The 25,742-nt window shown below is 47.5% G+C and overlaps 2 protein-coding genes across 2 annotated transcripts in view; both read left to right on the plus strand.

Annotated features, from left to right (window-relative positions):
- The window catches only part of LOC118382385 (deleted in lung and esophageal cancer protein 1 homolog), a 5,763-nt gene extending 2,431 nt beyond the window's left edge, over nucleotides 1-3,332 (plus strand). Inside the window, exons 4-5 of the mRNA XM_052516251.1 lie at nucleotides 1,619-1,775; nucleotides 3,271-3,332. Coding sequence (XP_052372211.1) covers nucleotides 1,619-1,775; nucleotides 3,271-3,332 — 219 coding nt within the window. The remainder of the gene's footprint in view (nucleotides 1-1,618; nucleotides 1,776-3,270) is intronic.
- A 1,115-nt stretch (nucleotides 3,333-4,447) lies between these two features.
- The window catches only part of dlec1 (DLEC1 cilia and flagella associated protein), a 114,731-nt gene continuing 93,436 nt past the window's right edge, over nucleotides 4,448-25,742 (plus strand). The window contains exons 1-6 of the mRNA XM_052516252.1: nucleotides 4,448-4,481; nucleotides 7,186-7,338; nucleotides 7,652-7,836; nucleotides 8,369-8,460; nucleotides 17,283-17,367; nucleotides 22,963-23,050. Of these exons, the coding sequence (XP_052372212.1) occupies nucleotides 4,448-4,481; nucleotides 7,186-7,338; nucleotides 7,652-7,836; nucleotides 8,369-8,460; nucleotides 17,283-17,367; nucleotides 22,963-23,050 (637 nt within the window). The remainder of the gene's footprint in view (nucleotides 4,482-7,185; nucleotides 7,339-7,651; nucleotides 7,837-8,368; nucleotides 8,461-17,282; nucleotides 17,368-22,962; nucleotides 23,051-25,742) is intronic.

Below are 25,742 nucleotides of genomic sequence, written 5' to 3' on the forward strand. Positions count from 1 at the left end.
GACATTAGGGTTAGACATTAGGGTTAGACATTAGACATCAGGGTTAGACATTCGACATTAGACATTAGGGTTAGACATTAGGGTTAGACATTAGACATTAGGGTTAGACATTAGGGTTTGACATTAGGGTTAGACATTAGGGTTAGTGTTGGACATTAGTGTTGGACATTAGGGTTGGACTTTAGGGTTGGACATTAGGGTTAGACATTAGGGTTAGACATTAGACATTAGGGTTAGACATTCGACATTAGACATAAGGGTTAGACATTAGGGTTTGACATTAGGGTTGGACTTTAGGGTTAGACATTAGGGTTAGACATTAGAGTTAGACATTAGGGTTAGACATTAGACATCAGGGTTATACATTCGACATTAGACATTAGGGTTAGACATTAGGGTTAGACATTAGACATTAGGGTTAGACATTAGACATTAGGGTTAGACATTAGGGTTAGACATTAGGGTTAGACATTAGACATCAGGGTTAGACATTCGACATTAGACATTAGGGTTAGACATTAGGGTTAGACATTAGACATTAGGGTTAGACATTAGACATTAGGGTTAGATATTAGGGTTAGACATCAGGATTAGGGTTTGACATTAGGGTTTGACATTAGGGTTAGACATTAGGGTTAGTGTTGGACATTAGGGTTGGACTTTAGGGTTGGACATTAGGGTTTGACATTAGGGTTTGACATTAGGGTTTGACATTAGGGTTATACATTAGAGTTAGACATTAGGGTTTGACATTAGGGTTAGACATTAGGGTTAGACATTAGACATTAGGGTTAGACATTCAACATTAGACATTATGGTTAGATATTAGGGTTAGACATCAGGGTTAGGGTTAGACATTAGGGTTCGACATCAGGGTTAGACATTAGGGTTAGACATTAGGGTTAGTGTTGGACATTAGGGTTAGACATTAGGGTTGGACATTAGGTTTGGACATTAGGGTTAGTGTTGGACATTAGGGTTAGACATTAGGATTAGACATTAGGGTTAGACATTAGGGTTAGTGTTAGACATTAGGGTTAGGGTTGGACTTTAGGGTTGGACATTAGGGTTAGACATTAGGGTTAGACATTAGGGTTAGACATTAGGGTTAGTGTTGGACATTAGGGTTGGACATTAGGGTTGGACATTAGGGTTAGACATTAGACATTAGGGTTAGACATTAGGGTTAGACATTAGTGTTAGTGTTAGACATTAGGGTTGGACATTAGGGTTAGTGTTAGACATTAGGGTTAGTGTTAGACATTATGGTTAGACATTAGGGTTAGACATTAGTGTGTTAGACATTAGGGTTAGACATTAGGGTTAGCTGTGGTTAATTAGACTATATGACTTTGGCTAGTGAGGGTTAGGGTTAGTGCCAGCTATTGACCACTCTGCAGAGCTGCCTCCAGAACAAGATTCATGACAAGAAATGCTAACCTGCATTTGTTGCATCAGTGCAACCAATGAACATTATGTAAGGGAAAGGAAAGGAAAGGGGATACCTAGTCCAACTGATTCAACTGAAATGTGTCTTCTGCATTTAACCCAACCCCTCTGAATAAAGGTCTCTGTGTTTGTGTTTTTCTACATAACTTCTCACTGCTTGAGCCTCCAGGTCCATTCAGAGTACAGCCGTCGGATGCGTGATGCTGACATGTTGGAGAACCACATCATTCAGGCTCGGGTCCAGGCCACGGCTACAGAGAGCAGGGCCCACACCAAGGTGGTGGAGGAGGTGGGAGAGGCCTACCAACAGCTGGGTCTGCCTCCAGGTACACTGGTCTGGATCAATCTTTAATGCTGCTGTATCACTAGCCTCTCGGAGCTAGGGTATTACAAACTGTACCGTGGGAAGAGATCACTGCAATAAGCCTTGTGTTTTGTGAAGAGATCACTGCAATAAGCCTTGTGTTTTGTGAAGAGATCACTGCAATAAGCCTTGTGTTTTGTGAAGAGATCACTGCAATACGCCTTGTGTTTTGTGAAGAGATCACTGCAATAAGCCTTGTGTTTTGTGAAGAGATCACTGCAATAAGCCTTGTGTTTTGTGAAGAGATCACTGCAATAAGCCTTGTGTTTTGTGAAGAGATCACTTGTGTTTTGTGAAGAGATCACTGCAATAAGCCTTGTGTTTTGTGAAGATCAGCAATAAGCCTTGTGTTTTGTGAAGAGATCACTGCAATACGCCTTGTGTTTTGTGAAGAGATCACTGCAATAAGCCTTGTGTTTTGTGAAGAGATCACTGCAATAAGCCTTGTGTTTTGTGAAGAGATCACTGCAATAAGCCTTGTGTTTTGTGAAGAGATCACTGCAATAAGCCTTGTGTTTTGTGAAGAGATCACTGCAATACGCCTTGTGTTTTGTGAAGAGATCACTGCAATAAGCCTTGTGTTTTGTGAAGAGATCACTGCAATACGCCTTGTGTTTTGTGAAGAGATCACTGCAATAAGCCTTGTGTTTTGTGAAGAGATCACTGCAATAAGCCTTGTGTTTTGTGAAGAGATCACTGCAATAAGCCTTGTGTTTTGTGAAGAGATCACTGCAATAAGCCTTGTGTTTTGTGAAGAGATCACTGCAATAAGCCTTGTGTTTTGTGAAGAGATCACTGCAATAAGCCTTGTGTTTTGTGAAGAGATCACTGCAATAAGCCTTGTGTTTTGTGAAGAGATCACTGCAATACGCCTTGTGTTTTGTGAAGAGATCACTGCAATAAGCCTTGTGTTTTGTGAAGAGATCACTGCAATACGCCTTGTGTTTTGTGAAGAGATCACTGCAATAAGCCTTGTGTTTTGTGAAGAGATCACTGCAATAAGCCTTGTGTTTTGTGAAGAGATCACTGCAATAAGCCTTGTGTTTTGTGAAGAGATCACTGCAATACGCCTTGTGTTTTGTGAAGAGATCACTGCAATAAGCCTTGTGTTTTTTGATCAAGAGCCTTGTGTTTTGTGAAGATCACTGCAATAAGCCTTGTGTTTTGTGAAGAGATCACTGCAATACGCCTTGTGTTTTGTGAAGAGATCACTGCAATAAGCCTTGTGTTTTGTGAAGAGATCACTGCAATAAGCCTTGTGTTTTGTGAAGAGATCACTGCAATACGCCTTGTGTTTTGTGAAGAGATCACTGCAATACGCCTTGTGTTTTGTGAAGAGATCACTGCAATAAGCCTTGTGTTTTGTGAAGAGATCACTGCAATAAGCCTTGTGTTTTGTGAAGAGATCACTGCAATACGCCTTGCCACCTGAAATAAGTGTGTGTTTGTTTCCTCAGTCAGGTGGACCTTCATGTGGTGTGTTGACAACGGCCTTCTGAAGAGTAAACAAGATCACTGATCTGTTTTGTGAAGAGATCAGCAAAGACCTACATGTGCCCCTTTACAGTAGTTTCCTCAAAGTCAGAGGTACAGTAGTGACTGAACCCTCAAAGCCCTCTGAGGTACAGTAGTATGCCCCCCCTCAAAGCCCCCAGAGACTACAGTAGTATGAACCCCTCAAAGCCCCCAGAGGTACAGTAGTATGCCCCCCCTCAAAGCCCCCAGAGGTACAGTAGTATGCCCCTCAAAGCCCCCAGAGGTACAGTAGTATGCCCCTCAAAGCCCCCAGAGGTACAGTAGTATGCCCCTCCCTCAAAGCCCCCAGAGGTACAGTAGTATGCCCCCCTCAAAGCCCCCAGAGGTACAGTAGTATGCCCCCCTCAAAGCCCCCAGAGGTACAGTAGTATGCCCCTCAAAGCCCCCAGAGGTACAGTAGTATGCCCCCCTCAAAGCCCCCAGAGGTACAGTAGTATGCCCCCTCAAAGCCCCCCTCCCTCAAAGCCCCCAGAGGTACAGAGGTACAGTATGCCCCCCTCAAAGCCCCCAGAGGTACAGTAGTATGCCCCCAGAGGTACAGTAGTATGCCCCTCAAAGCCCCCAGAGGTACAGTAGTATGCCCCTCAAAGCCCCCTCAAAGCCCCTCCCTCCCCCAGAGGTACAGTAGTATGCCCCTCAAAGCCCCCAGAGGTACAGTAGTATGCCCCTCCCTCAAAGCCCCCAGAGGTACAGTATGCCCTATGCCCCCCTCCCTCAAAGCCCCCAGAGGTACAGTAGTATGCCCCTCCCTCAAAGCCCCCAGAGGTACAGTAGTATGCCCCTCAAAGCCCCCAGAGGTACAGTAGTATGCCCCCCTCAAAGCCCCCAGAGGTACAGTAGTATGCCCCTCAAAGCCCCCAGAGGTACAGTAGTATGCCCCTCAAAGCCCCCAGAGGTACAGTAGTATGCCCCCCCTCAAAGCCCCCAGAGGTACAGTAGTATGCCCCTCCCTCAAAGCCCCCAGAGGTACAGTAAGTATGCCCCTGCCCCCCTCAAAGCCCCCCAGAAGCCCCCAGAGGTACAGTAGTATGCCCCCCTCAAAGCCCCCAGAGGTACAGTAGTATGCCCCTCCCTCAAAGCCCCCAGAGGTACAGTAGTATGCCCCCAGAGGTGCCCCTCAAAGCCCCCAGAGGTACAGTAGTATGCCCCCCTCAAAGCCCCCAGAGGTACAGTAGTATGCCCCTCAAAGCCCCCCAGAGGTACAGTAGTATGCCCTCAAAGCCCCCAGAGGTACAGTAGTATGCCCTCAAAGCCCCCCTCCCTCAAAGCCCCCAGAGGTACAGTAGTATGCCCCTCCCTCAAAGCCCCCAGAGGTACAGTAGTATGCCCTCAAAGCCCCCAGAGGTACAGTAGTATGCTCCCTCAAAGCCCCCAGAGGTACAGTAGTATGCCCCTCAAAGCCCCCAGAGGTAGTATGCCCTCCCTCAAAGCCCCCAGAGTACAGTAGTATGCCCCCCTCAAAGCCCCCAGAGGTACAGTAGTATGCCCCTCCCTCAAAGCCCCCAGAGGTACAGTAGTATGCCCCTCCCTCAAAGCCCCCAGAGGTACAGTAGTATGCCCCTCCCTCAAAGCCCCCAGAGGTACAGAGGCCCTCAAAGCCCCCAGAGGTACAGTAGTATGCCCCCCTCAAAGCCCCCAGAGGTACAGTAGTATGCCCCTCAAAAAGCCCCCAAAGAGGTACAGTAGTATGCCCCCCTGCCCCCTCAAAGCCCCCAGAGGTACAGTAGTATGCCCTCCCCAAAGCCCCCTCAAAGCCCCCAGAGGTACAGTAGTATGCCCCTCAAAGCCCCTCAAAGCCCTCAAAGCCCCCAGAGGTACAGTAGTATGCCCCTCCCTCAAAGCCCCCAGAGGTACAGTAGTATGCCCCTCAAAGCCCCCAGAGGTACAGTAGTATGCCCCTCCCTCAAAGCCCCCAGAGGTACAGTAGTATGCCCTCAAAGCCCCCAGAGGTACAGTAGTATGCCCCTCAAAGCCCCTCCCTCAAAGCCCCCAGAGGTACAGTAGTATGCCCCTCAAAGCCCCCAGAGGTACAGTAGTATGCCCCTCCCTCAAAAGCCCCCAGAGGTACAGTAGTATGCCCCCCCTCAAAGCCCCCAGAGGTACAGTAGTATGCCCCTGCCCCTCAAAGCCCCCAGAGGTACAGTAGTATGCCCCCCCTCAAAGCCCCCAGAGGTACAGTAGTATGCCCCTCCCTCAAAGCCCCCAGAGGTACAGTAGTATGCTCCCTCAAAGCCCCCAGTACAGTAGGCCCTCAAACAGTAGTATGCCCCTCAAAGCCCCCAGAGGTACAGTAGTATGCCCCTCCCTCAAAGCCCCCAGAGGTACAGTAGTATGCCCTCCCTCAAAGCCCCCAGAGGTACAGTAGTATGCCCCCCTCAAAGCCCCCAGAGGTACAGTAGTATGCCCCTCAAAGCCCCCAGAGGTACAGTAGTATGCCCCCCTCCCTCAAAGCCCCCAGAGGTACAGTAGTATGCCCCTCCCTCAAAGCCCCCAGAGGTACAGTAGTATGCCCCCTCAAAGCCCCCAGAGGTCAAATGCCCCTCCCTCCCCCAGAGGTACAGTAGTATGCCCCTCCCTCAAAGCCCCCAGAGGTACAGTAGTATGCCCCCTCCCTCAAAGCCCCCAGAGGTACAGTAGTATGCCCCTCCCTCAAAGCCCCCAGAGGTACAGTAGTATGCCCCTCCCTCAAAGCCCCCAGAGGTACAGTAGTATGCCCCTCCCTCAAAGCCCCCAGAGGTACAGTAGTATGCCCCCCTACAGTAGTATGCCCTCAAAGCCCCCAGAGGTACAAAGCCCCTCCCCCCCAGAGGTACAGTAGTATGCCCCCCTCAAAGCCCCCAGAGGTACAGTAGTATGCCCCTCAAAGCCCCCAGAGGTACAGTAGTATGCCCCTCCCTCAAAGCCCCCAGAGGTACAGTAGTATGCCCCCCTCCTCAAAGCCCCCAGAGGTCAAAGCCCCCAGAGGTACAGTAGTATGCCCCTCCCTCAAAGCCCCCAGAGGTACAGTAGTATGCCCCTCCCTCAAAGCCCCCCAGAGGTACAGTAGTATGCCCCTCCCTCAAAGCCCCACAGAGGTACAGTAGTATGCCCCCCTCAAACAGAGGTACAGTATGCCCCTCCCTCAAAGCCCCCATGCCCCTCAAAGCCCCCAGGTACAGTAGTATGCCCCTCCCTCAAAGCCCCCAGAGGTACAGTAGTATGCTCCTCAAAGCCCCCCAGAGGTACAGTAGTATGCCCCTCCCTCAAAGCCCCCAGAGGTACAGTAGTATGCCCCTCCCTCAAAGCCCCCAGAGGTACAGTAGTATGCCCCTCCCTCAAAGCCCCCAGAGGTACAGTAGTATGCCCCTCCCTCAAAGCCCCCAGAGGTACAGTAGTATGCCCCTCCCTCAAAGCCCCCAGAGGTACAGTAGTATGCCCCTCCCTCAAAGCCCCCAGAGGTACAGTAGTATGCCCCTCCCTCAAAGCCCCCAGAGGTACAGTAGTATGCCCCTCCCTCAAAGCCCCCAGAGGTACAGTAGTATGCCCCTCCCTCAAAGCCCCCAGAGGTACAGTAGTATGCCCCTCAAAGCCCCCAAAGGTACAGTAGTATGCCCCTCCCTCAAAGCCCCCAGAGGTACAGTAGTATTCCCCTCCCTCAAAGCCCCCAGAGGTACAGTAGTATGCCCCTCCCTCAAAGCCCCCCAGAGGTACAGTAGTATGCCCCTCCCTCAAAGCCCCTTAAACACCCTTTGGAATGCACGTAATTTAGAACAGACCATTTTAAAGTGCTCTGAAAACACTTTACCCTTCAGTGTAAGTCTCTTTTAACTCTGTCAACTGTCTGTCTGTCCTCCCAGCCACGTCCCTCCCAGGCTTTGCCAAGCCGACTGTGTCCTACAACAGACACATATGCTACCTTCCCCAGGACGATGGCTACACAGTGATCCCTCCCCCAGATCGGACAGCCCAGAGCTTGCTGGAGGAGTCAGAAACGTCCCTCACCCTTGCCTGTAGCTCAGACACCTGCACCCCCCGAAGCCTACCTAGCCAGGTAGGACACACAGAGGTGGTCTTGTATGATGGCTTGTTTTGAATACTGTGAAGGGGTGGGTTAAGATTTGGGTATGGACGAGTCTCAGGTCACCACTATGTGACCTCTCCTCTGCTGGTGTTGACGAGTCTCAGGTCACCACTATGTGACCTCTCCTCTGCTGGTGTTGACGAGTCTCAGGTCACCACTATGTGACCTCTCCTCTGCTGGTGTTGACGAGTCTCAGGTCACCACTATGTGACCTCTCCTCTGCTGGTGTTGACGAGTCTCAGGTCACCACTATGTGACCTCTCCTCTGCTGGTGTGGATGTATGAGCTGAGTGCTAAGAGCAGAGCAGAGGAGAGGGCAGGTCAGAAACCACAGCAGAGACACAAGTTCCTGACCTCAACGCACACCAGGGGGCTCATCCTGCTTTGGGAAAAGGAGACAGGGGGAAGGAAGGTGCAAAGTGGAGAGGTAGGACTCTGTTCAGCCACTATGTTTGACCTCTCCTCTGCTGGTGTTGACTTGTAGCATCTCAGGTCACCACTATGACATGACCTCTCACCTCTGCACTGGTTCTGACGAGTCTCAGGTCACCACTATGTGACCTCCTCTGCTAGTGCAGGTGTTTCACTGATCAGGAATAGGGTATTACATGCACTACTTCTGACTAGTGCAGAGTGTTTCACTGGGATCTCAGGTCACCACTATGTGACCTGCACCTCTGACTAGTGCTCTATTCCAGAAGGTGTGTTTCACTGGGATCAGGGAATAGTATTACATGCACTACTTCTGACTAGTGGAGAGTGTTTCACTGGGATCAGGGAATAGGGTATTACATGCACTACTTCTGGATGTGCAGAGAGCTCACTGGGATCAGGGAATAGTGCTAGTGCAGAGCAGAGCAGAGTGTTTCACTGGGAGAGGGCTGGCCTGGGATCAGGGGAAGGGACATGCACTAGACTAGTGCAGAGTGTTCCTGGGATCAGGGGAACCCCACTTCTGACTTCCTTCCCCCAACGCACACCAGGGGGGCAAGTCGCTCATCCTGCTTTGGGAAAAGGGAGACAGGGGAAGGAAGGTGCAAAAGCAGGAGAGGTAGGACTCTGTTCAGCTTCATGTGTTTGCAGAACTAGGTAGCCGAGGCTGTGTTGGTTTGGACTTGTAGCATCCCAAATGGCTCCCTAATTCCCTATGACATGCACTACTTCTGACTAGTGCAGAGTGTTTCACTGGGATCAGGGAATAGGGTATTACATGCACTACTTCTGACTAGTGCAGAGTGTTTCACTGGGATCAGGGAATAGGGTATTACATGCACTACTTCTGACTAGTGCAGAGTGTTTCACTGGGATCAGGGGATAGGGGGCCGTTTGGAGAGGAACAATTCTCTTCTATGCTACAAGCGCAAACCGACACAGGAAGTGCAGCTCTGAACGTCTACTGCTTGGTTCTAGAAGTAATGACATGTGTTGACTGACAGGATGAACTCCAGTCCATGATCCGTTTCTGACTGCATTGGTCATTCATATGCAATTATTATAGGCCGGGCTGTGGGGCGGCAGGTAGCCTAGTGGATAAAGTGTTGGGCCAGTAACTGAAAGGTTGCTAGATCGAACCCCCGAGCTGACAAGGTAAAAATCTGTCGTTCTGCCCCTGAACAAGGCAGTTAACCCACTGTTCCTAGCCTGTCATTGTAAATAAGAATTTGTTCTTAACCGACTTGTCTTGTTAAATAAAGGTATAATTAAATATGGGCAAGATAATCCTTCCTCAATATTAGGTGTAAATTAGTTCTATATGACTTCCTTCCTGTCTGAACATCAGTTACCCTCATACCTGACTGTCACGAATCCCGCCGAAGATGGTACCTCTTCCTGTTCGGGCGGCGCTCGGCGGTCATCGTCGCCGGCCCACTAGCTGCCACCAATCCCCTTTTCTGTTTCATTTAGTTGTCTGATTAGTTGCACCTGTTTTGTGTTTAGGTTGTGATCGTGGGCTATTTAAACCCAGTAAGCCCACCGGCTTTTGTGCGGGCTTGTTCATCTGTTCGTTTTGTGATATTTTCTGTATTTCTCCGGACTGTTTGTGTCCTGTTGTTGGGCCGGTCATTGTGTGGTGTTTTTGGGCCGGTCATTGTGCCTGGTGTTGTTGGGCCGGTCATTGTGCCTGGTGTTGTTGGGCCGGTCATTGTGCCTGGTGTTGTTGGGCCGGTCATTGTGTGGTGTTGTTGGGCCGGTCATTGTGCCTGGTGTTGCCTGGTGTTTTTGGGCCGGTCATTGTGCCTGGTGTTGTTGGGCCGGTCATTGTGCCTGGTGTTGTTGGGCCGGTCATTGTGCCTGGTGTTGTTGGGCCGGTCATTGTGCCTGGTGTTGTTGGGCCGGTCATTGTGCCTGGTGTTTTGGCGTGACCTACTTTTCTCCTGAGTAAATGCAGTTGTCCTTTACCCTCTGCTCTCTGAGCCTGACTCCGTCCCCTACTACTCCTAGAAGTCTCTCTGCGCCTGACTCCGCCCTACTACTCCTAGAAGTCTCTCTGCGCCTGACTCCGCACCCTACTACTCCTAGAAGTCTCTCTGCGCCTGACTCCGCCCCACTACTCCTAGAGGTCTCTCTGAGCCTGACTCCGCCCCCACTACTCCTAGAAGTCTCTCTGAGCCTGACTCCGCCCCCACTACCCCTCTGCTCTCTGAGCCTGACTCCGCCCCCACTACCCCTCTCCTAGAAGTCTCTCTGCGCCTGACTCCGCACCCACTACTCCTAGAAGTCTCTCTGCGCCTGACTCCGCCCCTACTACTCCTAGAAGTCTCTCTGAGCCTGACTCCGCCCCTACTACCCCTAGAAGTCTCTCTGCGCCTGACTCCCACCCACTACTCCTAGAAGTCTCTCTGCGCCTGACTCCGCACCCACTACTCCTAGAAGTCTCTCTGCGCCTGACTCCGCACCCACTACTCCTAGAAGTCTCTCTGAGCCTGACTCCGCACCCACTACTCCTAGAAGTCGTAACACTGACCTGGAAAACTATGATCTCAGTGAAACACCCTGGTTCAGCAAAAAAAGAAACGTCCTCCTGTCAACTGCATTTATTTTCAGCAAACTTAACATGTGTAAATATTTGTATGAACAAGATTCAACAACTGGGACATAAACTGAACAAGTTCCACAGACATGTGACTAACAGAAATGGAATGATGCGTCCCTGAACAAAGGGGGGGTCAAAATCAAAACAGTCAGTATCTGGTGTGGCCACCAGCTGCATTAAGTACTGCAGTGCATCTCCTCCTCATGGACTGCACCAGATTTGCCAGTTCTTGCTGTGAGATGTTACCCCACTCTTCCACCAAGGCACCTGCAAGTTCCCAGACCTTTCAGGGGGGAATGGCCCTCGCCCTCACCCTCCGATCCAAAAGGTCCCAGATGTGCTCAATGGGATTGAGATCCGGGCTCTTCGCTTGCCATGGCAGGACACTGACATTCCTGTATTGCAGGAAATCAAACACAGAACGAGCAGTAAGGCTGGTGGCATTGTCATGCTGGAGGGTCATGTCAGGATGAGCCTCCAGGAAGTGTACAACATGAGTGAAGAGGACGTCTTCCCTGTAATGCACAGTGTTGAGATTGCCTGCAACAGCAGGCTCAGTCTGATGATGCTGTGACACACAGCCCCAGACCATGACGGACCCTCCACCTCCAAATCGATCCCGCTCCAGAGTACAGGCCTCAGTGTAACGCTCATTCCTTCGACAATAAATGCGAATCCGACCATCACCCCTGGTGGGAGAAAAACCGCGACTCGTTAGTGAAGAGCACTTTTTGCCAGTCCTGTCTGGTCCAGCGACAGTGGGTTTGTGCCCATAGGCGACGTTGTTGATGTCTGGTGAGGACCTGTCTTACAACAGGCCTACAAGCCCTCAGTCCAGCCTCTCTCAGCCTATTGCAGACAGTCTGAGCACAGATGGAGGGATTGTGCGTTTCTGGTGTAACTTGGGCAGTTGTTGTTTCCATCCTGTACCTGTCCCGCAGGTGTGATGTTCGAATGTACCGATCCTGTGCAGGTGTTGTTACACGTGGTCTGCCACTGCGAGGACGATCAGCTGTCCCTCCTGTCTCCCTGTAGCGCTGTCTTAGGCGTCTCACAGTACGGACATTGCAATTTATTGCCCTGGCCACATCTGCAGTCCTCTAGCAGGAATCTTTCTTTTGGTGTTTTTCAGAGTCAGCAGAAAGGCCTCTTTAGTGTCCTAAGTTTTTATAACTGTGAACTTAATTGCCTACATCTTGTAAGCTGTTAGTGTCTTAACGACCGTTCCACAGGTGCTTGTTCATTAATTGTTAATGGTTCATTGACCAAACATGGGAAACAGTGTTTAAACCCTTTACAATGAAGATCTGTGAAGTTATTTGGATTTTTACGAATTATCTTTGAAAGACAGGGTCATGAAAAAGGGACTTCTCTTTTTCTGCTGAGTTTATGATCCCAGTGAAACACCCTGGATCAGCATGATGTCATGTCTATACAAAACATGATGCTTCTGTCCCAAATGGCACTCTATTCCCTATGTAGTGCACTTCTGCCCATAGGGGTCTGGTCTAAAGTAGTGAACTATATAGGAAATAAGGTGCCATTTGGGAATGCAGGCAATGAACACTTGTGTGTTTGTTTGAGACATGATGAGAATTAGCGCCTGTTGGTTTTCAGAGTCACTCCATCCATAGCCAGCTGGTGTAGCTGTTGTTTTCAAAGCAGAACGTAGAAGAATATATAAGAAGATTTAACAATGTCAAATCATCTGACCTGAGAACATACTGACAGCACCACAGGACCATTACACCCATCATCTGACTGAGAACATACTGACAGCACCACAGGACCATTACACCCATCATCTGACTGAGAACATACTGACAGCACCACAGGACCATTACACCCATCATCTGACTGAGAACATACTGACAGCACCACAGGACCATTACACCCATCATCTGACTGAGAACATACTGACAGCACCACAGGACCATTACACCCATCATCTGACTGAGAACATACTGACAGCACCACAGGACCATTACACCCATCATCTGACTGAGAACATACTGACAGCACCACAGGACCATTACAGCCATCATCTGACTGAGAACATACTGACAGCACCACAGGACCATTACACCCATCATCTGACTGAGAACATACTGACAGCACCACAGGACCATTACACCCATCATCTGACTGAGAACATACTGACAGCACCACAGGACCATTACACCCATCATCTGACTGAGAACATACTGACAGCACCACAGGACCAATACACCCATCAGCTGACTGAGAACATACTGACAGCACCACAGGACCATTACACCCATCATCTGACTGAGAACATACTGACAGCACCACAGGACCATTACACCCATCATCTGACTGAGAACATACTGACAGCACCACAGGACCATTACACCCATCATCTGACTGAGAACATACTGACAGCACCACAGGACCATTACACCCATCATCTGACTGAGAACATACTGACAGCACCACAGGACCATTACACCCATCATCTGACTGAGAACATACTGACAGCACCACAGGACCATTACACCCATCATCTGACTGAGAACATACTGACAGCACCACAGGACCATTACACCCATCATCTGACTGAGAACATACTGACAGCACCACAGGACCATTACACCCATCATCTGACTGAGAACATACTGACAGCACCACAGGACCATTACACCCATCATCTGTCTGAGAACATACTGACAGCACCACAGGACCATTACACCCATCATCTGTCTGAGAACATACTGACAGGACCATTACACCCATCATCTGACTGAGAACATACTGACAGCACCACAGGACCATTACACCCATCATCTGTCTGAGAACATACTGACAGCACCTGAGAACATACTGACAGACCATTACACCCATCATCTGACTGAGAACATACTGACAGCACCACAGGACCATTACACCCATCATCTGACTGAGAACATACTGACAGCACCACAGGACCATTACACCCATCATCTGTCTGAGAACATACTGACAGGACCATTACACCCATCATCTGACTGAGAACATACTGACAGCACCACAGGACCATTACACCCATCATCTGACTGAGAACATACTGACAGCACCACAGGACCATTACACCCATCATCTGACTGAGAACATACTGACAGCACCACAGGACCATTACACCCATCATCTGACTGAGAACATACTGACAGCACCACAGGACCATTACACCCATCATCTGACTGAGAACATACTGACAGCACCATTACACCCATCATCTGTCTGAGAACATACTGACAGGACCATTACACCCATCATCTGTCTGAGAACATACTGACAGCACCACAGGACCATTACACCCATCATCTGACTGAGAACATACTGACAGCACCACAGGACCATTACACCCATCATCTGACTGAGAACATACTGACAGGACCATTACACCCATCATCTGTCTGAGAACATACTGACAGCACCACAGGACCATTACACCCATCATCTGACTGAGAACATACTGACAGCACCACAGGACCATTACACCCATCATCTGACTGAGAACATACTGACAGCACCACAGGACCATTACACCCATCATCTGTCTGAGAACATACTGACAGCACCACAGGACCATTACACCCATCATCTGACTGAGAACATACTGACAGCACCACAGGACCATTACACCCATCATCTGTCTGAGAACATACTGACAGGACCATTACACCCATCATCTGTCTGAGAACATACTGACAGGACCATTACACCCATCATCTGTCTGAGAACATACTGACAGGACCATTACACCCATCATCTGACTGAGAACATACTGACAGCACCACAGGACCAATACACCCATCATCTGACTGAGAACATACTGACAGGACCATTACACCCATCATCTGACTGAGAACATACTGACAGGACCATTACACCCATCATCTGTCTGAGAACATACTGACAGACCATTACACCCATCATCTGACCACAGGACCAATACACCCATCATCTGACTGAGAACATACTGACAGACCATTACACCCATCATCCACAGGACCATTACACCCATCATCTGTCTGAGAACATACTGACAGCACCACAGGACCATTACACCCATCATCTGACTGAGAACATACTGACAGCACCACAGGACCATTACACCCATCATCTGACTGAGAACATACTGACAGGACCATTACACCCATCATCTGTCTGAGGACAGGACCATTACACCCATCATCTGACTGAGAACATACTGACAGCACCACAGGACCATTACACCCATCATCTGACTGAGAACATACTGACAGGACCATTACACCCATCATCTGACTGAGAACATAGAACATCATCTGACTGAGAACATACTGACAGGACCATTACACCCATCATCTGACTGAGAACATACTGACAGCACCACAGGACCATTACACCCATCATCTGACTGAGAACATACTGACAGCACCACAGGACCATTACACCCATCATCTGTCTGAGTACATACTGACAGGACCATTACACCCATCATCTGACTGAGAACATACTGACAGGACCACAGGACCATTACACCCATCATCTGACTGAGAACATACTGACAGCACCACAGGACCATTACACCCATCATCTGTCTGAGAACATACTGACAGCACCACAGGACCATTACACCCATCATCTGTCTGAGAACATACTGACAGGACCATTACACCCATCATCTGACACTTGAAATTGAGCTCAGGTGCATCCCGTTTCCATTGATCATCGTTGAGATGTTTCTACACCTCGATTGGAGTCCACCTGTGGTAAATTCAATTGATTGGACATGTTTTGGAAAGGCACACCCCTGTCTATATAAGGTCCCACGGGTGACAGTGCCTATCAGAGCAAAAACCAAGCCCTGAGGTTGAAGGAATTGTCCGTAGAGCTCCAAGACAGGATTGTGTCGAGGCACAGATCTGGGGAAGGGTACCAAAAAATGCTGTCTGAAGAACACGGTGGCCTCCATCATTCTTAAATGGAAGGTTTGGAACCACCAAGACTCTTCCTAGAGCTGGCCGCCAAACTGAACAATTGGGGGAGAAAGGCCTTGGTCAGAGATGTGACCAAGAACCCGATGGTTACTCTGACAGAGCTCCAGATGTCCTTTGTGGCAACAAAGACAACAATCTATCTCTACAGTACTCCACCAATCAGGCCTTTGCGGTAGAGTGGCCAGACGGAAGCCACTCCTCAGTAAAATGCACATGACAGCCTGCATGGAGTTTGCCAAAAGTCACCTAAAGGACTCTCAGACCATTAGAAACAACATTCTCTGGTCTGATGAAATCAAGACTGAACTCTTTGGCCTGAATTCCAATTGTCACGTCTGGGGGAAACCTGGCACCATCCCTACGGTGAAACATGGTGGTGGCAGCATCATGCTGTGGGGATGTTTTTCAGTGGCAGGGACTGGGAGACTAGTCAGGATCGAGGGAAAGATAAACGGAGCAAAGTACAGAGAGATCGTTGATGAAAACCTGATCCAGAGCACTCAGGACCTCAGACTGGGGTGAAGGTTCACCTTCCAACAGGACAACGACCCTAAGCACACAGCAGGAGTGGCTTCGGGACAAGTCTCTGAATGTCCTTGAGTGGCCTAGCCAGAGTGCCATCGAACAACTTTGGAGAGACCTGAAAATACCCGCGCAGAGACGCTCCTCATCCAACCTGACATACCCAAGAAGACATTTCTAAAAACCTGTTTTTGCTTCATCATTATGGGGTATTGTGTGTCATTATGGGGTATTGTGATGTCATTATGGGGTATTGTGATGTCATTATGGGGTACTGTGATGTCATTATGGGGTATTGTGATGTCATTATGGGGTATTGTGATGTCATTATGGGGTATTGTGATGTCATTATGGGGTACTGTGATGTCATTATGGGGTATTGTGTGTAGATTGATGAGGGGGAAAAAACTATTTAATCAATTTTAGAATAAGACTGTAATATAAAACATGTGGAAAAAGTCAAGGGGTCTGAATACTTTCCGAATGCACTTTACACCCCTACCAGACACCACTACGGGTTTCTTCACTCTACCCAAACTAAAAACTCACTCAGTTATGTATAGAGCCATGTCTTCGTGGAATGATCTGTTCTCAGTTATATATAGAGCCATGTCATCATGGAATGATCTGTTCTCAGTTATATATAGAGCCATGTCATCATGGAATGATCTGTTCTCAGTTATATATAGAGCCATGTCATCATGGAATGATCTGTTCTCAGAGTTATATAAAAGCAGGTTTATGTAAAAAACAGATTTAAAACCATATTGTATCACAGAGCCTACCTTTCTGAAGCTCTCATTAACTCTTCTGTATATAATTATATGAATATAAAACCATATACAGTAGTCATTTGTTTTTGTCTCTTGATGTCTTTATTGTTATTTAAAATATTTAATTTATTTATATTTAATGTAATATTGTCTTGTGTTGTTCATCATAACTGTGCCCTGGTGTATTTTATGTTTTGTTTCCAGGAAGAGTCTGTCGTGTCAACAGCCTGGGGATCACAGCGAAACCATAAACTTCAAGACCACATCAAATGTCAGTTTCTAGTTCCATTAGATTTGAGTTGTTACATTCCTAGAAGTCAGCTTCCCCAGTATATCAGCCAGCATCCCTAAAGTTGGAAACTAAATGTTTAAATCCAATGTGGTTTTAACTTCATAATTACTGTAGACTATGACAGATATACAGTATATTCAGGACACACAAACCTGTCTGTTTTCTGTGTGTCATTGTGTTTTTCATCAGTTGCCCATCCTCCAGTCTGTCTACCTATCACAGCGCAGTAAATAATGCCCCATAACCTGTCCTCATGTTGTTCCCCCCCAGATCCCCAGCTGAGCCCATCCCTGTGTTCCTGGCCAATCCACCTGTAGTCTTCTTCACTGACTATACAGTGGGACAGGTATATGAGGTATGTACTGACTACAGAGTGGGACAGGTATATGAGGTATGTACTGACGACAGTGGAACAGGTTTATGAGGTATGAGGTACATACTGACCACAGTGGGAAAGGTATATGAGGTATGTACTGACCACAGTGGGAAAGGTATGTGAGGTATGTACTAATGACAGTGGGACAGGTTTATGAGGTATGTACTGACCACAGTGGGACAGGTATATGAGGTATGTACTGACCACAGTGGGAAAGGTATGTGAGGTATGTACTAATGACAGTGGGACAGGTTTATGAGGTATGAGGTACGTACTGACTACAGTGGGACAGGATTATGAGGTATGTACATACCAAAGTTGAACAGATGTATGAGGTATGTAACGAATACAGTAGGATGGATGTATGAGGTACATATCGACTACAGTAGGACAGATGTGTGAGGTACGTACTGACTACAGTAGGACAGATGATTTCGGTACGTATTAACAACATTGGGACAGGTGTATGAGGTGCGCACTGACTACAGTGGGACAGGTATGTGAAGTATGTACTGACTACAGTGGGACAGGTGTATGAGGTACGTACTGACTAGTGGGACAGGTGTATGAGGTACGTACTGACTACTGTGGGACAGGTGTATGAGGTACGTACTGACTACGGTGGGACAGGTATATGAGGTACGTACTGACTACAGTGGGACAGGCGTTTGAGGTACGTACTGACTACAGTGGGACAGGTATATGAGGTACGTACTGACTACAGTGGGACAGGCGTTTGAGGTACGTACTGACTACAGTGGGACAGGTGTATGAGGTACGTACTGACTACAGTGGGACAGGTATATGAGGTACGTACTGACTACAGTGGGACAGGTATATGAGGTACGTACTGACTACGGTGGGACAGGTATATGAGGTACGTACTGACTACAGTGGGACAGGTATATGAGGTACGTACTGACTACTGTGGGACAGGTATATGAGGTACGTACTGACTACAGTGGGACAGGCGTTTGAGGTACGTACTGACTACAGTGGGACAGGTGTATGAGGTACATACTGACTACAGTGGGACAGGTGTATGAGGTACGTACTGACTACGGTGGGACAGGTATATGAGGTACATACTGACTACAGTGGGACAGGTGTATGAGGTATGGTACAGAAACAAACCTTCACCTCACCTTTCCCCAGTAAAATCTCTTATCTATTGTAGTCATAACGTTCCAGGACCGTTCCACGACCGTTGTCTAGTGTTTATCTTATCTATTGTAGTCATAACGTTCCAGGACCGTTGTCTAGTGTTTCTCTTATCAATAGTATATTTTCCTTCATTATTTTCCGCCAGCCCTACCACCCTATTTGTAGAAAACTAATGAACACCAACACTTAGGCTTCTACTTCCATCTTATACATATGTATTTTACGGACACTATTTTACAAGTGTTATATTTAGTTTGTTTTTAGTCCTGTCCTTCATCTACCCTTAACCTCTCCCATCTATTTCTGATGTCCATCCACTTTGATTTCTATTTGCCATATATTTTTAACTTCTTATGGCTGGGGGCAGTATTGAGAAGCTTCGATGAATAGGGTGTCCAGAGTAAACTGCCTGCTACTCAGGCCCAGAAGCTGCGATATGCATATTATTAGTAGATGTGGATAGAAAACACGATGAAACACAGTTTATAAAACTGTTTGAATGATGTCTGTGAGTATAACAGAACTCATATGGCAGGCAAAAACCTGAGAAAATATCCAACCAGGAAGTGGGAATTCTGAGGTTTGTAGGTTTTCAAGTCTTTGCCTATCCAATATACAGTGTCTATGGGGTCATATTGCACTTCCTAAGGCTTCCACTAGATGTCAACAGTCTTTAGAACGCGAGAACAAAAAGGAAGTATTTGGACATAAATTATGGACTTTTTCAAACAAAACAAACATTTATTGTGGAACTGGGATTCCTGGGAGTGCATTCTGATGAAGATCATCAAAGGTAAGTGAATATTTATAATGCTATTTCTGACTTCTGTTGACCTCACAACATATCTGAGCGCTGTACTCAGATTATAGCATGGTGTGCTTTTTCGGTAAAGCTTTTTTGAAATCTGACACAGTGGTTGCATTAAGGAGAAGTGTATCCAAAGTTCCATGCATAACACTTGTATCTTTTATCAATGTTTATTATGAGTATTTATGTAAATTGATGTGGCTCTCTGCAAAATCACTGGATGTTTTGGAAGCAAAACATTATTGAACATAATGCGCCAATGTAAACAGATTTTTGGATATAAATATGAACTTTATCGAACAAAACATACATGTATTGTGTAACATGAAGTCCTATGAGTGCCATCTGATGAAGATCATCAAAGGTTAGTGATTCATTTTATCTCTCTTTCTGCTTTTTGTGACTCCTCTCTTTGGCTGGAAAATGGCTGCGTTTTTCTGTGACTAGGTGCTGACCTAACAAATTCGCATGGTATGCTATTATCGTAAAGCCTTTTTGAAATCGGACACTGTGGTGGGATTAACAACAAGTTTATCTTTAAAATAGTGTAAAATACTTATATGTTTGAGGAATTTTAATTATGAGATTTCTGTTGTTTGAATTTGGCGCCCTGCACTTTCACTGGCTGTTGTCATATCGATCCCGTTAACGGGATCTCAGCCGTGAGAAGTTTCTGTGCTGTTTCACAAAAGTTCTGAACCTATATACATTTTACGGACAAAGTATATTTTACATGAGTTATCTTGTTATTAGTCCCACCCTTCAGTTCCATTCAACCCCTCCCATCTATCTCTTAACACCATCCAGTTTTGATTTATATTTTCCATTTATTTTTATAATCTGTACATAATCTATTGGTAAATAGCCCACCCATTTTCACCTACCTCATCCCCACAGTTTTTATTTATTTACTTTTCTGCTCTTTTGCACACCAATATCTCTACCTGTACATGATCATCTGATCATTTATCACTCCAGTGTTAATCTGAAATATTGTAATTATTCTCCTACCTCCTCATGCCTTTTGCACACATTGTATATAGACTCCCCTTTTTTTCTACTGTGTTATTGACTTGTTAATTGTTTACTCCATGTGTAACTCTGGGTTGTCTGTTCACACTGCTATGCTTTATCTTGGTCAGGTCGCAGTTGTAAATGAGAACTTGTTCTCAACTAGCCTGCCTGGTTAAATAAAGGTGAAATAAAAAAAAATATATATTTTATTTTTCAACTGTGCTGTGATGTTTCACAAAAGTTCTGAACCTTTATATTCCCATAGTCTCTACAGATTTTGCCAAGAGTATTATTATATTATTGATCGATTGACTACGACTTTTCAAATCACCCAGTAGTGCTTTCTGCAGCATTAGTTCAAAGTAATGTAGCAATTCTTCATCCATTACTGGACCTGTGCCCAAAAACAAGCTTCATATGGACTGGACCAAAACACATGGAGTAACATTTACATTTACATTTAAGTCATTTAGCAGACGCTCTTATCCAGAGCGACTTACAAATTGGTGCATTCACCTATGACATCCAGTGGAACAGCCACTTTACAATAGTGCATCTAAATCTTTTAGGGGGTGAGAAGGATTACTTATCCTATCCTAGGTATTCCTTAAAGAGGTGGGGTTTCAGGTGTCTCCGGAAGGTGGTGATTGACTCCGCTGTCCTGGCGTCGTGAGGGAGTTTGTTCCACCATTGGGGGGCCAGAGCAGCGAACAGTTTTGACTGGGCTGAGCGGGAACTGTACTTCCTCAGTGGTAGGGAGGCGAGCAGGCCAGAGGTGGATGAACGCAGTGCCCTTGTTTGGGTGTAGGGCCTGATCAGAGCCTGGAGGTACTGAGGTGCCGTTCCCCTCACAGCTCCGTAGGCAAGCACCATGGTCTTGTAGCGGATGCGAGCTTCAACTGGAAGCCGGTAGTCCCCCCCATCAACCTACACACAATACCCCATAATGACTAAGCAAATCAGGTTTTGAAATTTTTGCTAATTTATTAAAAATAATAAACTGTATCACATTTGCATTAGTATTCATCCCCTTTACTCAGTACTTTGTTGAAGCACCTTTGGCAGCGATTACAGCATTGCGTCTTCTTGGGTATGATGCTACAAGCTTGGCACACCTGTATTTGGAGAGTTTTTCCCATTCTTCTCTGCAGATCCTCTCAAGCTCTGTCAGGTTGGATGGGGAGCGTTGCTGCACTTTGCTTTATCTTGGCCAGGTTGCAGTTGTAAATCAGAACTTGATTTGGCCTAACTGGCCTACCTGGTTAAATTAAGGTGAAATATATATATATATTTTTGAACGTCTGGGCTCTAGCTGGGCCACTCAAGGACATTCAGAGACTTGTCCTGAAGTCACTCCTGCATTGTCTTGGCTGTGTGCTTAGGGTCATTGTCCTGTTGGAAGGTGAACCTTCACCTCCAGTTTGAGGTCCTGAGCGCTCTGGAGCAGGTTTTCATCAAGGATCTCTCTGTACTTTGCTCCGGTTATCTTTCCCTCGATCCTGACTAGTCTCCCAGTCCCTGCCACTGAAAAACATCCCCACAGCATGATGCTGCCACCACCATGCTTCACCGTAGGGATGGTGCCAGGTTTCCTCCAGACGTGATGCTTGAAATTCAGGCCAAATAGTTCAGTCTTGGTTTCATCAGACCAGAGAATCTGGTTTCTGATGATCTGAGAGTCTTTAGGTGCCTTTTGGCAAATTCCATGCAGGCTGTCATGTGCATTTTACCGTCTGGCCACACTAGCATAAAGGTCTGATTGGTGGGGTGCTGCAGAGATGGTTGTCCTTCTGGAAGAGATCCTCCACAGAGGATCTCTGGAGCTCTGTCAGAGTGACTATCATGTTCTTGGTCACCTTCCTGACCTAGGCCACTCTCCCCGATTGCTCAGTTTGGCCAGTTATAGGAAGAGTCTTGGTGGTTCCAAACATCTTCTATTTAAAGAGTGATGGAGGCCACTGTGTTCTTGGAGACCTTCACTACGCCAGGAATGTTTTGGTACCCTTCCCCAGATCTGTGCCTCAACCCAATCCTGTCTTGGAGCTCTATGGACAATTCCTTCGACCTCATGGCTTGGTGTTGGCTTTGACATGCACTGTCAACTGCGGGACCTTATATAGACAGGTGTGTGCTTTTCCAAATCATGTCCAATCAATTGAATATACCACAGGTGGTCTCCAATCAAGTTGTAGAAACATCCCAAGGGTGATCAATGGAAACAGGATGAACCTGACCTCAATTTCAAGTCCCATAGCAAAGTTGCTAAATACTTACGTAAATAAGGTATTTCTGAAAATGTATTTTTGCTTTATCATTATGTGGTATTGTGTGAAGGTAACTTAACAAAATGTGTAAAAAGTCGAGGGGTCTAAATAGTTTCCTCAGGCACTGTGTCTACATGTTGTCATAACATTCCAGGACTGTTGTCTAGTGTTTCTCTTGTCATTGTACTCATAAGATCTCTGATATTCCCTGGTTTTGTTGAACTACAACCCTGTGATACTGGTTCACCAAGGCTTCAATAAGCGACGGCAGTGGAATCCATTATTTGCAACGATTGACCTCTGCCTCTCCTCTTCTTCCTTCAGACTACAGTGGAGCTGAGGAACATAACTGCAACCAGCCGACATGTCCGGGTCCTCCCCCCCACCACCTCTCACTTCTCCCTGGGTCTCGGTCAGTACTCTAAACCCCCCCCCCCCTCCCCAATACCCCTCACTTCTCCCTGGGTCTCGGTCAGTACTCTAACCCCCCCCCCACCACCTCTCACTTCTCCCTGGGTCTTGGTCAGTACTCTAACCTCCCCCCCCACCCCTCACTTCCTCCCTGGGTCTCGGTCAGTACTCTAACCTCCCCCCACCACCCCTCACTTCTCCCTGGGTCTCGGTCAGTACTCTAAACCCCCCCCCACCACCCCTCACTTCTCCCTGGGTCTCGGTCAGTACTCTAAACCCCCCCCCAATCACCCCTCACTTCTCCCTGGGTCTTGGTCAGTACTCTAACCTCCCCCCACCACCCCTCACTTCTCACTGGGTCTCGGTCAGTACTCTAACCCCCCCCCACCACCACTAACCCTCCCTGGGTCTCCAGTGGTTTAACCTCCCCCCCATCACCCCTCACTTCTCCCTGGGTCTCAGGTCAGTATCCAGTGGTTTATCCCCCACCACCCCTCACTTTCCCTGGGTCTCGTTTCAGGAACGTACCCAGTGGTTCCTCGTTTAGGACCCTCCACCACTGGTTTAACCTTCCGTATCCCTTGGTTTATAGGGCGTTTCAGGAACCCCATCCAGTGGTTTAACCCTCAGGAACGTATCCAGTGGTTTATAGGGGCGTTTCCAGGAACGTATCCAGTGGTTTATAGGGGCGTTTCAGGAACGTATCCAGTGGTTTATAGGGCGTTTCAGGAACGTATTCAGTGGTTTATAGGGGCGTTTCAGGAACGTATCCAGTGGTTTATAGGGGCGTTTCAGGAACGTATCCAGTGGTTTATAGGGGCGTTCCAGGAACGTATCCAGTGGTTTATAGGGGCGTTTCAGGAACGTATCCAGTGGTTTATAGGGCGTTTCCAGGAACGTATCCAGTGGTTTATAGGGGCGTTTCAGGAACGTATCCAGTGGTTTATAGGGGCGTTTCAGGAACGTATCCAGTGGTTTATAGGGGCGTTTCAGGAACGTATCCAGTGGTTTATAGGGGCGTTCCAGGAACGTATCCAGTGGTTTATAGGGGCGTTCCAGGAACGTATCCAGTGGTTTATAGGGCGTTTCAGGAACGTATCCAGTGGTTTATAGGGGCGTTTCAGGAACGTATCCAGTGGTTTATAGGGCGTTTCAGGAACGTATCCAGTGGTTTATAGGGCGTTTCAGGAACGTATCCAGTGGTTTATAGGGGCGTTCCAGGAACGTATCCAGTGGTTTATAGGGGCGTTCCAGGAACGTATCCAGTGGTTTATAGGGGCGTTTCAGGAACGTATCCAGTGGTTTATAGGGGCGTTTCAGGAACGTATCCAGTGGTTTATAGGGGCGTTTCAGGAACGTATCCAGTGGTTTATAGGGGCGTTCCAGGAACGTATCCAGTGGTTTATAGTATCCAGTGGTTTATAGGGGCGTTTCAGGATCGTATCCAGTGGTTTATAGGGGCGTTTCAGGAACGTATCCAGTGGTTTATAGGGGCGTTTCAGGAACGTATCCAGTGGTTTATAGGGGCGTTTCAGGAACGTATCCAGTGGTTTATAGCGGCGTTTCAGGAACGTATCCAGTGGTTTATAGGGGCGTTCCAGGAACGTATCCAGTGGTTTATAGGGGCGTTCCAGGAACGTATCCAGTGGTTTATAGGGGCGTTCCAGGAACGTATCCAGTGGTTTATAGGGGCGTTCCAGGAACGTATCCAGTGGTTTATAGGGGCGTTCCAGGAACGTATCCAGTGGTTTATAGGGGCGTTCCAGGAACGTATCCAGTGGTTTATAGGGGCGTTTCAGGAACGTATCCAGTGGTTTATAGGGGCGTTTCAGGAACGTAGCCAGTGGTTTATAGGGGCGTTTCAGGAACGTATCCAGTGGTTTATAGGGGCGTTTCAGGAACGTATCCAGTGGTTTATAGGGGCGTTCCAGGAACGTATCCAGTGGTTTATAGGGGCGTTCCAGGAACGTATCCAGTGGTTTATAGGGGCGTTCCAGGAACGTATCCAGTGGTTTATAGGGGTGTTTCAGGAACGTATCCAGTGGTTTATAGGGACGTTTCAGGAACGTATCCAGTGGTTTATAGGGGCGTTCCAGGAACGTATCCAGTGGTTTATAGGGGCGTTTCAGGAACGTATCCAGTGGTTTATAGGGGCGTTCCAGGAACGTATCCAGTGGTTTATAGGGGAGTTTCAGGAACGTATCCAGTGGTTTATAGGGCGTTTCAGGAACGTATCCAGTGGTTTATAGGGGCGTTCCAGGAACGTATCCAGTGGTTTATAGGGGCGTTCCAGGAACGTATCCAGTGGTTTATAGGGGCGTTCCAGGAACGTATCCAGTGGTTTATAGGGGCGTTTCAGGAACGTATCCAGTGGTTTATAGGGGCGTTTCAGGAACGTATCCAGTGGTTTATAGGGGCGTTTCAGGAACGTATCCAGTGGTTTATAGGGGCGTTTCAGGAACGTATCCAGTGGTTTATAGGGGCGTTTCAGGAACGTATCCAGTGGTTTATAGGGGCGTTTCAGGAACGTATCCAGTGGTTTATAGGGGCGTTCCAGGAACGTATCCAGTGGTTTATAGGGGCGTTTCAGGAACGTATCCAGTGGTTTATAGGGGCGTTCCAGGAACGTATCCAGTGGTTTATAGGGGCGTTCCAGGAACGTATCCAGTGGTTTATAGGGGCGTTTCAGGAAC

This window comes from Oncorhynchus keta, unplaced genomic scaffold, assembly GCF_023373465.1.
Source record: "Oncorhynchus keta strain PuntledgeMale-10-30-2019 unplaced genomic scaffold, Oket_V2 Un_scaffold_4195_pilon_pilon, whole genome shotgun sequence".
Taxonomy (NCBI): domain Eukaryota; kingdom Metazoa; phylum Chordata; class Actinopteri; order Salmoniformes; family Salmonidae; genus Oncorhynchus; species Oncorhynchus keta.